The sequence below is a fragment of the Prosopis cineraria genome, unplaced genomic scaffold (assembly GCF_029017545.1).
Source record: "Prosopis cineraria cultivar Desert tree isolate PC_DT_omini unplaced genomic scaffold, ASM2901754v1 PC11, whole genome shotgun sequence".
NCBI lineage: Eukaryota > Viridiplantae > Streptophyta > Magnoliopsida > Fabales > Fabaceae > Prosopis > Prosopis cineraria.
In genome coordinates this window covers 43,437,028-43,450,697 of record NW_026555342.1, presented here as the reverse complement: position 1 = coordinate 43,450,697, position 13,670 = coordinate 43,437,028, and the positions used below count along the sequence as shown (strand labels likewise).

The following is a 13,670-nucleotide window of genomic DNA, read 5'->3' as shown; positions in this document are numbered from 1 at the left end:
AGAAAATTTACCCCTCAGCTTCTAAAATCTAATGTACCCTCTCTCACGAGGTTCAAAAATGATGTCAATCTCATTTTGTGGGGTCTACATGCCAATATAACCCCTAGTTAATCTTTATAATTAAAATTTTCTCCAACTATACCATTTGTATATAATTTAACTCAAATAGGCATAGTAATAAGTTTCACCAAACACAACACACCTATATATGTTTATTTCTTCTTAATTTGTATAGGCAACACTGTTAAATAGGATCTGGGTTAGTTGATATCCCTCATTCTTAATTATAAATTCAGATAAATTGATATCTCTTTTCTTTTCCCGAAATGTGTATCCACAATCAGCAAGGGAACTAGGTGTATAGTGAAGGGGGCCATCTTCCTCCCTCTTCCCATATATTTATGCGGGTCTTAAAATATTTAGCCCTATTAAAAACATCAACCCCCTTCCTCCTCCAGAAAAGATAAAAAAAGCCTAATATATCTAGATACAATATGTATACACATTGTAATATTATCTCTTATTTTATTTATAGGAGAAAGAGAATGATTTCTTACCTTATTTATAAATCATATCATTAAATTTTAAAAAAATATTACTTTAGGTCTTTACATTTTGCTTGTATATTATTATAGGTTCTTGCATTTTTTTTCAATATTTTAAGTCCTCACCGTTTTATTTTTTGATATTTTAGGTCCTTTCATAAGCAAAGTATGGAACTATAGAGGGACCTAAAATACTGAAAAATAAAAGTATAAGAACCTATAATGTAAAAAAAAAGTGCAAAGGCTTATAGTATTAAATGATATTTTAAAATTTATAAATTATTTTTAAGAAATTAATTATAAAGAATATAATAAAATTAAATTAACAATACATACATACACATAATGCATGTTTGCATAATTTTTTTTTGACAAAAATTGGCCTCCCACAACTTCCAAGGCCAGTTCCGTCCCTATCCACAGTCGCATCTATATATCTCTCTTTAATTATTACATGATGAATTGCTGATGAATTGCTGTATGCATGATGATCTTAACAACTTAATTTGTTTTACTCCCTAATCTTTGACTAACACAATCCCATATCCAATACTATACATGTCTTTATTATAGGACACTTTCTATTATAATTATTTAGTCTTTACTAATATAATAATTAAAATATATATTTAATTATTTAATTTTATATAAATTTTTATTTTAATTCCTTAATTTAAAAAAATACATTTTTAATCATTTAATCTTAACAGTTTTACTATAAAAAAATTTTATATTAAACTTTTAACTATTAATAAAATATTCTTAAATATTAAGACATTAAGTTTATTTTTTTAAAATAACAATAGTTGATATAAAAAATAATCAGTGTTATAATTAGGGAATTGAAAAAATGCTTTAAATTTAAAAGTCCAAACAAAATGTATATAAAATTAAAGAATTAAAAATATACTTAAATCTAATATCAGACACATGGAAGGTTATTATATTATCATTTTTTAATTTTACACCTATTGTAAATTTAATTTTATAGTTTATTGTATATGTATATTTTTCTTATTTTTAAGATAAGTAAAGTTGAAAAAAAATCATTTTAATTAAGACATATTTAACGAGCTGTTAACTATTGTTATTTCTGAATTTCAATGAAGTAGTTAAAAAAATTTTATGATAAGGACAAGAGGGAGTGTGATGCGAAAGAACATAAACCATGAAAAGGAAAGTCACCACTTAACCTTTATAGCCTAACTCTCCCTCTCAAAGCGTTCAAAAATGATGGCAATCTCATTTTGTGGGGCCAACCACGATGAGCAACTAGTTGATTTGGTTATTTAATTAAATTTTTCTCCAACTCTAATTACAGAGAAAGATAATTATAATGACAGGTTAATCAATTTAATTTGAAAACAGAAACACAAACAAGCAAAGAAGTTTAAAACCAGAAGAAAACGAATAACTAAGCAATCTTAACTTGGCATTGTCACAGTAAGCAGAAACTACACACGTGTGCTCTCATGCTTCATAACTTTTCCATATTATGAACGACACAGAAACTAGGTAGATCCAAAATCAAGATTCAGTAGAATTTAACTAAGAAATCATCATCACAAATTAACCCTATCCTCTCTAATAACTTATCACTGATCTAAGTTCAAGGCTGAAACTCATCTACGTTACCCTCAAACCCTTGGTTCTGATATCCTTCAATGGAGTTATTATTCTCATAGTAGTATTTTCCACCTTCCATAAACCTAGTATCACTCATTCCTTGCCTCTCACCATTATTGTGGTGATACCTATCATCATATCCGCCATTGTTGCTGTTATAGAACATCTGGTTCTTCTTCCTCATCATCTGATTCTTCGACATTACAGACTCGTATCCTCCTCCTGTGTGCTTTGTATTGTCCAGATCATTGCCATAAGCATCCTTGTAGTAGTTTGTGTTATAAGCATCCCTGTTGTAGTAGGAATAATACTTATTGTTTGGATACTTGCTCATCATGTACTCCTCAGACTCAGTCTTGTACGGCGGGTACGTCGTCATGGTGGCGGTGGTGGTGGTGGCCGGAGGGAACTGTCCGGCGGACTCGTGGCCGTAGAGGCCATAGCTGTCATGAGCCTCAGGGACGAAGACAGGCTCTTGCTCTGGCTGCTTGTTCACTGGTTCTTCTTCTTTGCTGGGGAGATCAGTTTCTTTGATCCCATTAATATTATTGTCGTTGGCATGTGTTACTTTGCTGAAGAACTGAATGTCTCTGGCATGGATTTGCAGAGACAGGAAAAGTACTGTGAAGAACAGAAAAGAGAAGAATTTTGAGAAGAGAGCCATAGAAGTGAAAGGGCAGAAGAAATTAAGAATATGTGGAGTAGTTTGTGGAATACTGACAAGTGTTTTTATATATGGAAGACCTCGAAATAGAATCTATGTAAATAGTCAGACAAACTCAAATGGGACTGAGGCTTTGGTGATGATTGTGGTCCCTATGGACTGTGCTTGATGAACTTTATTATATAATTGAAATGGGCCATTTCTTTTCCTTCATGATTTTTTTCTAAAATCATATTATACAATATATATATCTATATATTTAATTATATAATCTTGTCAGGACTCTGCCAATTTCTTCATGGAAAACATCATCACAAGTTGCTAATCTTTGTTATAGTACAATAAGAGAAGGCCTCAAGTTTTCACGCTGCTCAGGTCACTTTAGATCGGAGGAAAAAATTACTGTTGAAATAATCACAAAAATCCAGCAATTTATGTTTCAATAAGTCAGTGACATGAGTCTTTTACGTTGCATCAAATTTGAAAAATGAGCAAATAATATATTGATAGAGTTAGTCACTTCTAATATACCTTTATCTAATATCTTTTATAATACTTAAATTTTTTAATTTTTTTTCTTTTTCTTTTAAATTATTGATTTTTATATAAAACAAGGGATATTTTAATATTTTAAAATCTTCAGTAAAATTTTATATTTTTTATAATTATTTAAATAAAAATATTACAATTACAGATTTTTATTTTTGAAAAATCATAAAAAAATGCTAAACGTTACCATTTTGGGTTTAAAAATAAAAAGGTGTACTTATGATATTTTTATTTAAATAATTATAAAAAAATAAAACTTTATCATTTTGAGATTTTAAATTATTAAAATATCTCTTATTTTGTATGGAAACTAATAATTTAAAAAAATAAAAAGTTGAAATATTACAACAACCAAAAACATTAAAGAAAAGTATATTAGAGACTCATAATCCCTGGTTTTTATGGTGCAAGGAGTGTGTAAGAAGAGAGGAGTGAAACTAAAAAATAGAAATAAAAAGGGCCTGTTTGGAAATCTGTTTTGGGAACAGTTTTCTGTTCTCTAGAACAAAAGAACAAAAAAATTCGTTTGATAACATGCTTTTAAAAAGTATTTTGAAGAACAAAAAAATAAAATATTGTTCTGAAAAATAAAAAAATAAAAATAACTTTTAGGTGTTTTGTAATTATTGTTTTAAAAAATAAGGGAGAATGAAAAAAATATCTATTTTTATTATTTTTTTATTTTCAGAATATGTTTTACGTAACATCAATTCTCAAAATAATAAAATAAAAATAATAAAATCTTTTTGTATCCTCGTTCATATTCCTTACCTTGCAAGTAAATCTTTTTGGCTATGAAGGTTTTTAAACAATTGCCAAAAGTTGCACAGTTTTGCCTTTTAGCTTGGAACACCATGATCATAACCTCTAAAGCCAGCAAAAGAAAATCCCGAGGTTGATTATATTCATTTATTGTGCTCGCTCACTTGGATAACCCAGTCGGCAAAATTGATCAACAATTGATTCTGTCCCATAAATGGTGGGGAACATGATGGTCTTCTTAGAAGGATAAGGACAAACGAAAGAAGTGTGTTTGTTAATATATTAACGAGTAAAAAAAAAAAGAAAAAAAACAGAGTGCGTAAAAATAGGAATACCAATTACAGGACTTGGGTTAAATTCTAAATTGAATAAAAAAAATTATTACTAAAATAACAGTAAAACGAAAAAAAAGGAAAAATATTATTTTTAAATTCAATATTTTGCTTTGGTTTTGTATAGGTCCTGTACTTTTTTTTTGACATTTCATAACCCTATACTTTCTTCCATGTGTAATGTTGGTTTTTATATTTTTAAAGGAACATTGACATGACATAAAAAATATTAATAATACTAACATATCAATTAATATCATTAATTTTGTGCTCACTAGTCAAACTGATGCTGATATGAAATTTTTAATAAGCAATTTTTTTTAAGTCTATATAAAATTTGAGTGTTTTACTGATCATTTAAAATGTTCAGGTTATTGCCTTTTTATTTCATCTGATATAGACTTCCTTTAATTTTTGCTTATTAAATAATTTCATATTAGCATTATTTTGACACAAACATAAAATTAATGATGTTAATTGACATATGAGCATTATTAATATTATTTACGTCACGTTATTTTGAAAATATAGAAACTAATATTGTATACAGAAAAAAAGTATAGGAATATAAAACATTAAAAATAAAATATAGAGATCTATATCAAATTTAAAAAAGGTGCAGGGATTAAAAGTATCTTTTTCCCAAAAAATACTTCAAAATGGTCGAATCATTTTAATTTTTGGATTAATTCTGGTTCTATTTCAAAAATGGCCAGGTTAATGAGTTAAAACAATCCACTTTTGTTACCGGTCCAACCGTTCAAGTCTTAAAACATTGCCTTCAACTATTGAAGTCTTAAATAGCAAAATATTAATTAGTTGTCTAATTACAATAATGTGTGGAAATGGAATCAAATTAAAATCTATTGAAATGAAAGGAAATTAAAATAAGTGAGGCGTGTAATGATGCGTAGATTGTGGAGTGAGCGAAACATAAAACAGTGGGATTTCATCAGTGCTCACAGTCCATGCATGTGCCCTCTAAGCCTTGTCCAGAATGTGGAATGCAGCTAATTAAAAACGCGTTTTGGTCATCAATGCCAATTCAGTTTTGGCCCTCTAATATTACAAGCAATTGGTATTAATATTTGTACTATTTTTGCTCACAAAAAAAAAAAGAAATTATATTTATAACCTTTAATCCATTCAAACCAATCTAACTTTTTTTTTTTTTTGTTTTTGGATAACACATACATAGTACTTACGTAACACTATAACTACCCCATATCTAATCCATAATCAAAACATACAAGTAAAAACAAAAACAAAAAGAAAAGGATCTTTGATGAGATTATGAACTTGTAGAAACACCATCGGTGAGATGATTAAGAAATCTTTTCATGCCTGATCGGACGGTCATGTGGAGCACATGGTCAGATACAGTATTCCTATATGATTTTTGGATAAGTTAAATGGTAAATTTACCCTTAAAGTATTGGTTGATTAGAAGAATTTGAAATCTAAAATTTATTTTTTATGCAATGTTGCCCTTCAATTTAAAAACAATGCAATCTTGCTTATACCATTAATATATATTAATTTTAACCATAAGTTGACTATAAGATTACAATAACAAAAAATCCCTCAAAATTATAGAAAATGATCAAAAAAAATTTTTACCCTTTCCTATAATTTTTTGAATAATTGTCTGTAATTTTAGGTCTTTGTTATAATTTATTTGCTCATTTTTAAAATTTTTTAAATTAATTAATAATTAAAGTTAACTTTTAATGATGATGATGATGATATTATATTATTTTTAAAAATAAAAAAAATATTTTATCAAAAGTAAATCTGGAATCCTCCTGGATCTAAAGTTGAATGATAAAATTGCCAGTTTGACCCTTTTCTTTCCATCTCATTTTATTTTTCCCTTAAAAAAAAAAAAAAGCTGAGTTTAGGTCAAGTCATGTGCACTTGTGCATATTTGTGCATGACTCCATCAAAGAACTGTTCATTATGCATTTAGTAATGAGAGCTAGAGGGTGCATGCATGACCCGCCATCATGTAGTATTTGATCATCTAAAGTAAAATAATATAATCTCTCCTTTGATTGTTTGTCTAAAACCAGTATATATATATATATATATATATATCAAATTCAAAAAGAAAAGGAAAAAAAACATTTTCATAACTCAAGCATTCTTTTTTATTGACACTGACTCTTCCCAAGCGATATGTGATAATAATTGGCTAAGATTTTTACGGTAAATGAAGTAAATCAAGGTGAACATCATTGTAAAAATGTAATAATGAAGCATATGTAATTAAAGCAACATCCTTCAAACTTATGAAGCATTATGCCTGTATATGTAGATAAATTATCCTTCATAATCAAGTTGATATATATATATATATATATAAACACCTTGATACTATAGTATATAGGTGTAGAACAACAAGAAGCATCCAAGGCTGAATTGACAGGCATTTGTAAATATATATATATATATATATATTTATTGACATGCAAGAGTTCAAGTACGTTAAATTATGCGAGCTTACCAAAACCAACACAGGTGCAAATTAAATATATTTATTTCTATGATTTTGAAACAAACTAGTGACTCAATGAATGAAGGAGGTATATAACTCTAAATAGGAGCACATTCCGTGCTAACTAGAGGTGATGAGCACGTGCCTTTGAAATAATCTGAAGGTCCAAATTTAAAAACTTTTTAATTTTTTTAAATAAAAATTTATATATAAAATTTTGAATAAATTTATTATTTATCAATATATACTGTTCATATTTAATCAAATCAATCTAAATTTAATATTAATTTCTTTGTAATTTTTATAAATTGACTATATAGATTTTTCCTATATTATTCAGATTCAAAATTTTTAACTTATTATCCTATCATATTTAAACACTTCAAAGTAAACATATATGGTCAATTTATAAAAATTATAAAAAAAAATAGTATTAAATTTGAACCAACCTCATTAAATATGAATTATACATATTGGTAATTAATAGATTTATTAAATTTTATAATTTTTTATTTTAAAAATAAAAAAATATTTAAATTTGAATCTAGACAGTTAAAGTTATTTTAAGGGTGACTAATGAGCATTGAATGTGCTCCAACACTAACACTAACCTACACAAAACGTGCAGTTGAGCGATCTCAATAGAGAACTAATTTCAAAAGTGCAATGAGTATATACATTGCGTGCCGGAATCAGATCTCATCATTTCATTTTTCTTAAAAAATTATTAAAATAATGGGGGAAAAACCTTTATAAAGAGATGTACGAGACAGGGAATTGATAGGATCCAACTCGCGATAGCAACCAAAACTTAAAGGAGAGAAGAAGAACAAAAATTGGGTTTACAAACAAAAAGAGAGAAGAAAGTGAATAAGCAAGTGTAGGCAGGCAATGATGAAGGGGTCATAAGTGGATTCATAAAAGAGATTAGCAAAGAAGGGTGAAAAAGAAGGCAAAACAATTTCCATCAATTCTTGGAGGAGAGGGCCAACCCTTCAGAAAGTTGGAACCTTGTTACATTCTTGAAGATTTACCTCAGTGTATTAATTTTGTTTTTGCTATGCATGTATTTGGACCAATGATTTTAAGATAAAAAAGTAAATTGACTTTTAAATTATAAATATGGGAATGTTTGAGATCTAAACTTATTTTTTTATATAATATTTTTCTTTAATTTTTTAAAACAGTATAATCTAATCTTTACAGTTAACAAAAATTCATTTTAACAGTTGGTTGATCAGAAAATAGCGAAAAAAAAACCTAAAAAATTACATAAGAGAACCAATAATTTTTTTGTCTTTTTCTGCAATTTTTTTTGAATCATTATCTATAATTTTTTATTTTTTTTACTAGTCTTTTGTTCTTTTTTTGTGATAATTTTGATATTATTTTTTTATTTTCTAATCAGCTAATTGTTAAAATTAACTTCGATTAATGATAAAAAATAGATTATATCGATTTTAAAAGTTAGAAGAAAATATTATTAAAAAAATTAAGTTTAAAATTTCAAAAGCTCCTAAATCTCTAGTGTAGAGATTAGTTTACTATTTTAACCCATGAGTTCATGACTTTATGACCTTGTGACATTAAATTACCAAATTGTCCTTCTCGTCTAAAAGACTGTCAATAACACTCGTTTCGATCACAACAAAGTACTTATGGCAGAAGATACTCTAGTTCTTCCGTTCAACTTATGAGCTGATGTTTTAGCCTGTAATCCAAGTTCTTCACTCGTCAGCTTCTAGTATGTGTTGTTCAGCATATTGTAGCAAAGGTATATACATAGGTAAGCTTCGCATAATTTAGAACGTTGTCACTGTATTATTTTGTCTCTAGATGCTTCTCGTGTTTATAGGTGGCTTCATCTTATCATTTGGAGAGCCCACTTAGTCTTCATCAACATCAAGTGCTCATCACCTCTTATATGATCTAGACAATCTAGATTGATTTAAAATATCTTTTATTTTTAATTTTTATTAAAATAAAAATTTATAGAAATTTTGGAAAAACATAATCTTTGGCTCATATACTTAATCAGGTTTTATTTTTAAACTTCATAGTTTTTTTTAATGTTTTTAGTCTTTACAGAGACTAAAAACACTAAAAAAATAAAACTATAAAGACTTGAAAAATAAATGTCACTTAATATTTCTAAAACTATTAGGACAAAAATATTAAAAAATATAAAAATTAAAAGCAAAACTTGATGAAACCATAAGAATTGGTGATTGTGTCTTTTTTCAAATTTTTAATATTTTTAATCATATCAATCATAGCATTCTATATTTACTTTAGATAGTCCAAATTTAATTTAATTTTTTATATTTTTATAAACTAACTATGCAAATTTACTATCAACGGTTTTTTTAAAAAAAGGGAAGAGCTTATCACAAGATTATCTTTACTTTTAATATTGTATTTACCAAAAATAATTTTTTAAAAAAAATTATAAAAATTTAATATTAAATATGAATTGTTCAGAGTAAATATGAATAGCTAATTTGAAAAAAATTTAGTATTAAATTTGGGTAATATGGACAATCCAGCTGATTGATAATGAGTAGATTTATTATAAAATTTTTATTTTCATAAATATAAAATAAAAAACTTTAAACCTGATCCATCTAAATCAAACTAATTTGGATCATATCAAAAGTGATAAGTAACTTGTTATCCCTATTACTAAAATTGAGACTTTGACTTTTCTCCCAACCCTTTAATTTTAGACGCCCAGGCTTTCTAGAGGGATATGAAAGGAGAGAAAAATGAAATCGTTAAAACTATTTTTGTTTTCGCAACTAAACATGATCCAATCCAAAGGTGCATTGAGTTTAGCAATAAGTTTCACATAATTTTTCCATTGTCTTCAACTTTTAGAAAGCCTTTTTGTTGCTATTTCTTGCCTGTTAACTAATTTTCCCTGAAAAAAAAAATATACATATATATATATATATATCACATCAGATAATTATAAATTTCAACCCTGGTTAAAATAAAGGTGTGATTGCGATCATTTTATAAAAACATTTGTGTCATTTTTCTGACATATCGACAATGTACAGAAATAATATACTCCTTAAGAATCTATTTAAAAGGGAAAAAAAATGAAGAAATATCTCAATATTACCTTGTACACATGTCGAAGGCCTCTTTTCTTCCCTCTATATGCTGGCAGAAAGTTATCAGTCGCAATGACATGTGATATATATACTTTCAAGTTTCAAATTCATCTGAATATCTGATTGCTTCTGCTTCAATCTTTCTTCAGCTTGCTATACATACGGTACATCTATCTAATGTAGCGTGTTGTTTCATTCTTTCTAATTAAATATGACGTCAAACCCAATTAGTATGGGAATCATCAAGCATGTATTGTTGACTTATGACCATTCATCTACAACTATAACATTGAAGATGGCATCTCAATGAACAGACACAGTACAGAGGATAAAAATCATGTGAACTGTATAGCAAAAGCAAGAAATACAGTAAGAATTACACAACCATAAAACTCTTCAACCTGAAAATAATATTGACGAGGGACGATTCATAACTCTTATGTCTGAGCATATTATTGAGAAGAAATTTTGTAAAAAGATAAGAAACATGCAGCCAAGAAGTGTGCCATTTGCTGTTTAACTTCAATAATTTATAACATTTAGGATATTTTTAAACTTCACAGCAATCTTCATTATTTTAATCTTATTTATATATAGTTTGTAATTTAGTGTATATAGATTAAAAAAAAGTCTATTTGCACCTGATATGATTAGGGTGCACAACAGATCTGTTCATCTGCTCATTTGACTTTATCTATACAGGGAATGTGTGACTTGTTATAAATTGATAGTTATTGCAGGGATCGTACTCAACCTTATATACAAACAAGGAAAATAACACCAAAACATCAACAACTAAGTTGCACTTCATTACACATATCAAAAGGAAGATGTCATAAACATATCTTAAAAGATTAATCTATTAGATGGAAGAATCCCTCACTCTTACAAACTTCATTCAACTTATAAGTTCCCCAATATGAAACTCATGTCAATGCCAACCCATTTGAGACCCGATGACTTCACTCCATCATATTTCACTTAACCTCATGTTGGTTAAAACGCTATGTGGGTAACCCTTTCTATAAGGTCGCTCTTTCAATGAAAACACCATTTGTTGAGAGCATAAATTTATATAGAGAGTCCATCTCAAAAGACTAGACTGTTGAGTGGGAAAACCCCTCACATTTAGAAGCATCACTCAACTTATGAGACCTCCAATGTGGGACTCAAGACAGAAGACAAGGAGCATTAGGCCAGGGCGCAATGCATACCAAAAGTACAATGCATACTAGATCTTTCTCTTTCTTTCAAGGTTTATCCACACCTAATACTGAATTACCACTAAGCAGATTATAATAAAGTATAAGGCTGTGAATGAAAAGAATCGATCTTCAGATTCAATGTGAATTAATCAACCCCCCTTTATCATGAATTGTCATGCCAGGATTACTGCAATATACCAGAACATAGATACAGCTAGAATAACTGGCATTTCTTGTAGAGATTGAGTTAAACAACAAAGACAGGTTCTTGACAAGATGCAGCCCAAGCAGATTAGAAATAAACACAACTTTCACTTGATTAACTTCAAAATTTTTATCAGATGTTATGACACTTACCTAAAGTATCAGGACTGTACCAACAGAATGTTTTCACTAAGTGACTTAAATGGATAATAGAGGAAAAGCTTAAATTGCTCATATGTTTTGAAAACTTGCCTTCAGAGCATAGTTGAATTACTACCTAGCCATGAAATTCTTCCATCCTAAACTTCAGAACATGACAAGTAGTTATTCTGGCCAATGGAAAACTAAACATTCTCTATGGGAAAACTTGATATGTATTTACCAAAATTTCAACATATATTCCTCTGCAACGTCAGAAGGTCCCAATTCATGGATGTAAATAGGAACTGAGATCCTCTGGGCCATGGTAGGACAAGAACCAATGTTTTAACAAAATTCATAGTGGGAGTCAAAGAAGAGAGGAGAGGTTTAAGTCATTCGGGGACAAATTTACAGACAATAGAGAAACTTAACAAGTCATGCCAGTCATGAAACATAAACGACATACTCATTTTTCAGACTCTCACATTATTTAATTCAGAGAAGAATTAAGAAGCCCTGGGCAAAATATGTTTAATGCTAATTATACAAGTACCACTTCTTCCAACCAGACAGAGAAGACCCAGTTTCATAGGTGCCAGCATGAGAAATAATACTTTCAATTTCGACCGTGTTAATTTTTCTCTGAATCATGAGATATTCATTCTCCTTTTCTCTCAGACAACTAGGGTAAGAAATCATATGGGCGAAATTGAAAGGAACGTTTCCACGGCAGACGGTTTGTCAGCTTCTTTCTCATAACGGAAGCAGCCATTCCTGGATATTCAGAGGACTAAAGTGCCAATGATTAAGCTTCAAATTCAGTTAAGGTATATGCTTCCTCTTAAATTTGGATCATCAACTCCTAAAAAATTCAATGTTTTCATGAGCAGAGTTATCAGCAATCCACACGATCTTTAGGAGAAAGAAAGAAATTTCATTTAAATCATACAGAAAAGCCTTGATGGTTTATTTTACAGAGAGAGCGTCTTGAAGCCTCTGACAATCGAGCAAATAAGCAAACCCATAAGCCATGTTCTTTAAAGTGTCCTCATGGAGCTCCGAATTCGACGTCGCCGTGGCATCCGCAGAGAAGAAAACCCTAAACCCTCTCACGAAAGCCTCACGCGCCGTCGTCTCGCAGCACAGGTTCGTCTTCACCCCCGTCACAATCACTTCCTTTACCCCCATCTCCTCAAGCTTCTCCTCCAAATGAGTGTTCCTAAACGCACTGTAAGTGTTCTTCTCCACCACCATGTCCGCCGGCTTCCGATCGAGTGTCGGTATAAGCTCCGCCTCCGGTGTGCCGTCACAGACGAGCTCATTGTTCCACCACTCACCGAGCATGCCGTAGTCGGCGGGGGACTTGTGGCAGTGGCGCGTGAAGATGACGGGGATGGAGGCGTTCCGGCAGAGACGGATTGTGGTGGAGAGATTGGAGAGGATGGGTTTGGCGATGGAAGAAAAGTAGTTTTGCATGTCAATGACCAAAAGAGCACATGATTTAGGATCTGGATTCCTCTTCCTTATCTCATATTTATTGTATGGAGATGATTTGTTCAGAGAAGATGCCATTGATGAAAGCTCCCTCTGGTTCTGGTTCAGTGTTCTCTCTCCTCTTCCCTCTCAGTTGCTCCTTTGGAATTCTCAGGAGTTTTGATTACATTAAATCAACATATTTAATTCCGCAGAGTACACTCAAGCAAATAACATACTCTGTCGTTAGGGTAAAGTAACAAATTTAATTATAAATTACTTTTTAAAAAATATCTGATAATTTAAATTATCAATAATGTAAAATAAATTATCAACTTTTAAAAATGGAGATAACTTACCGTTAATTTCAATTAATAAATATTATGTGAAATCTATAATGATACATAGCATGACATGAGTATGACATGTAAGCATGGTAAAGAAGTAAATTTAGTCTCAAGCTATTTTTTTGAGGAGTGTTAGGTAACTTTTACTATAAAAAAGTGAATCATCCAATACCTTTCCCTCAATTTTGATCAAATACTATTTATTT

At 29.6% G+C, this 13,670-nt stretch overlaps 2 protein-coding genes across 2 annotated transcripts; both read right to left on the bottom strand.

The window, feature by feature from the left end:
• Nucleotides 1-1,956: 1,956 nt before the first annotated feature.
• Nucleotides 1,957-2,881, bottom strand: LOC129287032 (protein E6-like). The gene has a single exon (XM_054923175.1). It carries the CDS (start codon nt 2,833-2,835, stop codon nt 2,155-2,157), a length of 681 nt encoding a protein of 226 aa, XP_054779150.1. The 5' UTR covers nt 2,836-2,881; the 3' UTR covers nt 1,957-2,154.
• A 9,289-nt stretch (nt 2,882-12,170) lies between these two features.
• On the bottom strand, nt 12,171-13,296 carry LOC129286657 (nicotinamidase 2-like). The gene is made up of 2 exons (XM_054922634.1): nt 12,594-13,296; nt 12,171-12,506 (listed from the first exon to the last, which is right to left on the bottom strand). Exon 1 carries the CDS (start codon nt 13,214-13,216, stop codon nt 12,611-12,613), a length of 606 nt encoding a protein of 201 aa, XP_054778609.1. The 5' UTR covers nt 13,217-13,296; the 3' UTR covers nt 12,171-12,506; nt 12,594-12,610.
• Between the last annotated feature and the right edge of the window lie 374 nt (nt 13,297-13,670).

Coding starts and splice junctions, on each gene's coding strand:
- LOC129287032 (XM_054923175.1), bottom strand. CDS start 2,835: ATGGCTCTCTTCTCAAAATTCTTCTCTTTTCTGTTCTTCACAGTACTT.
- LOC129286657 (XM_054922634.1), bottom strand. CDS start 13,216: ATGGCATCTTCTCTGAACAAATCATCTCCATACAATAAATATGAGATA.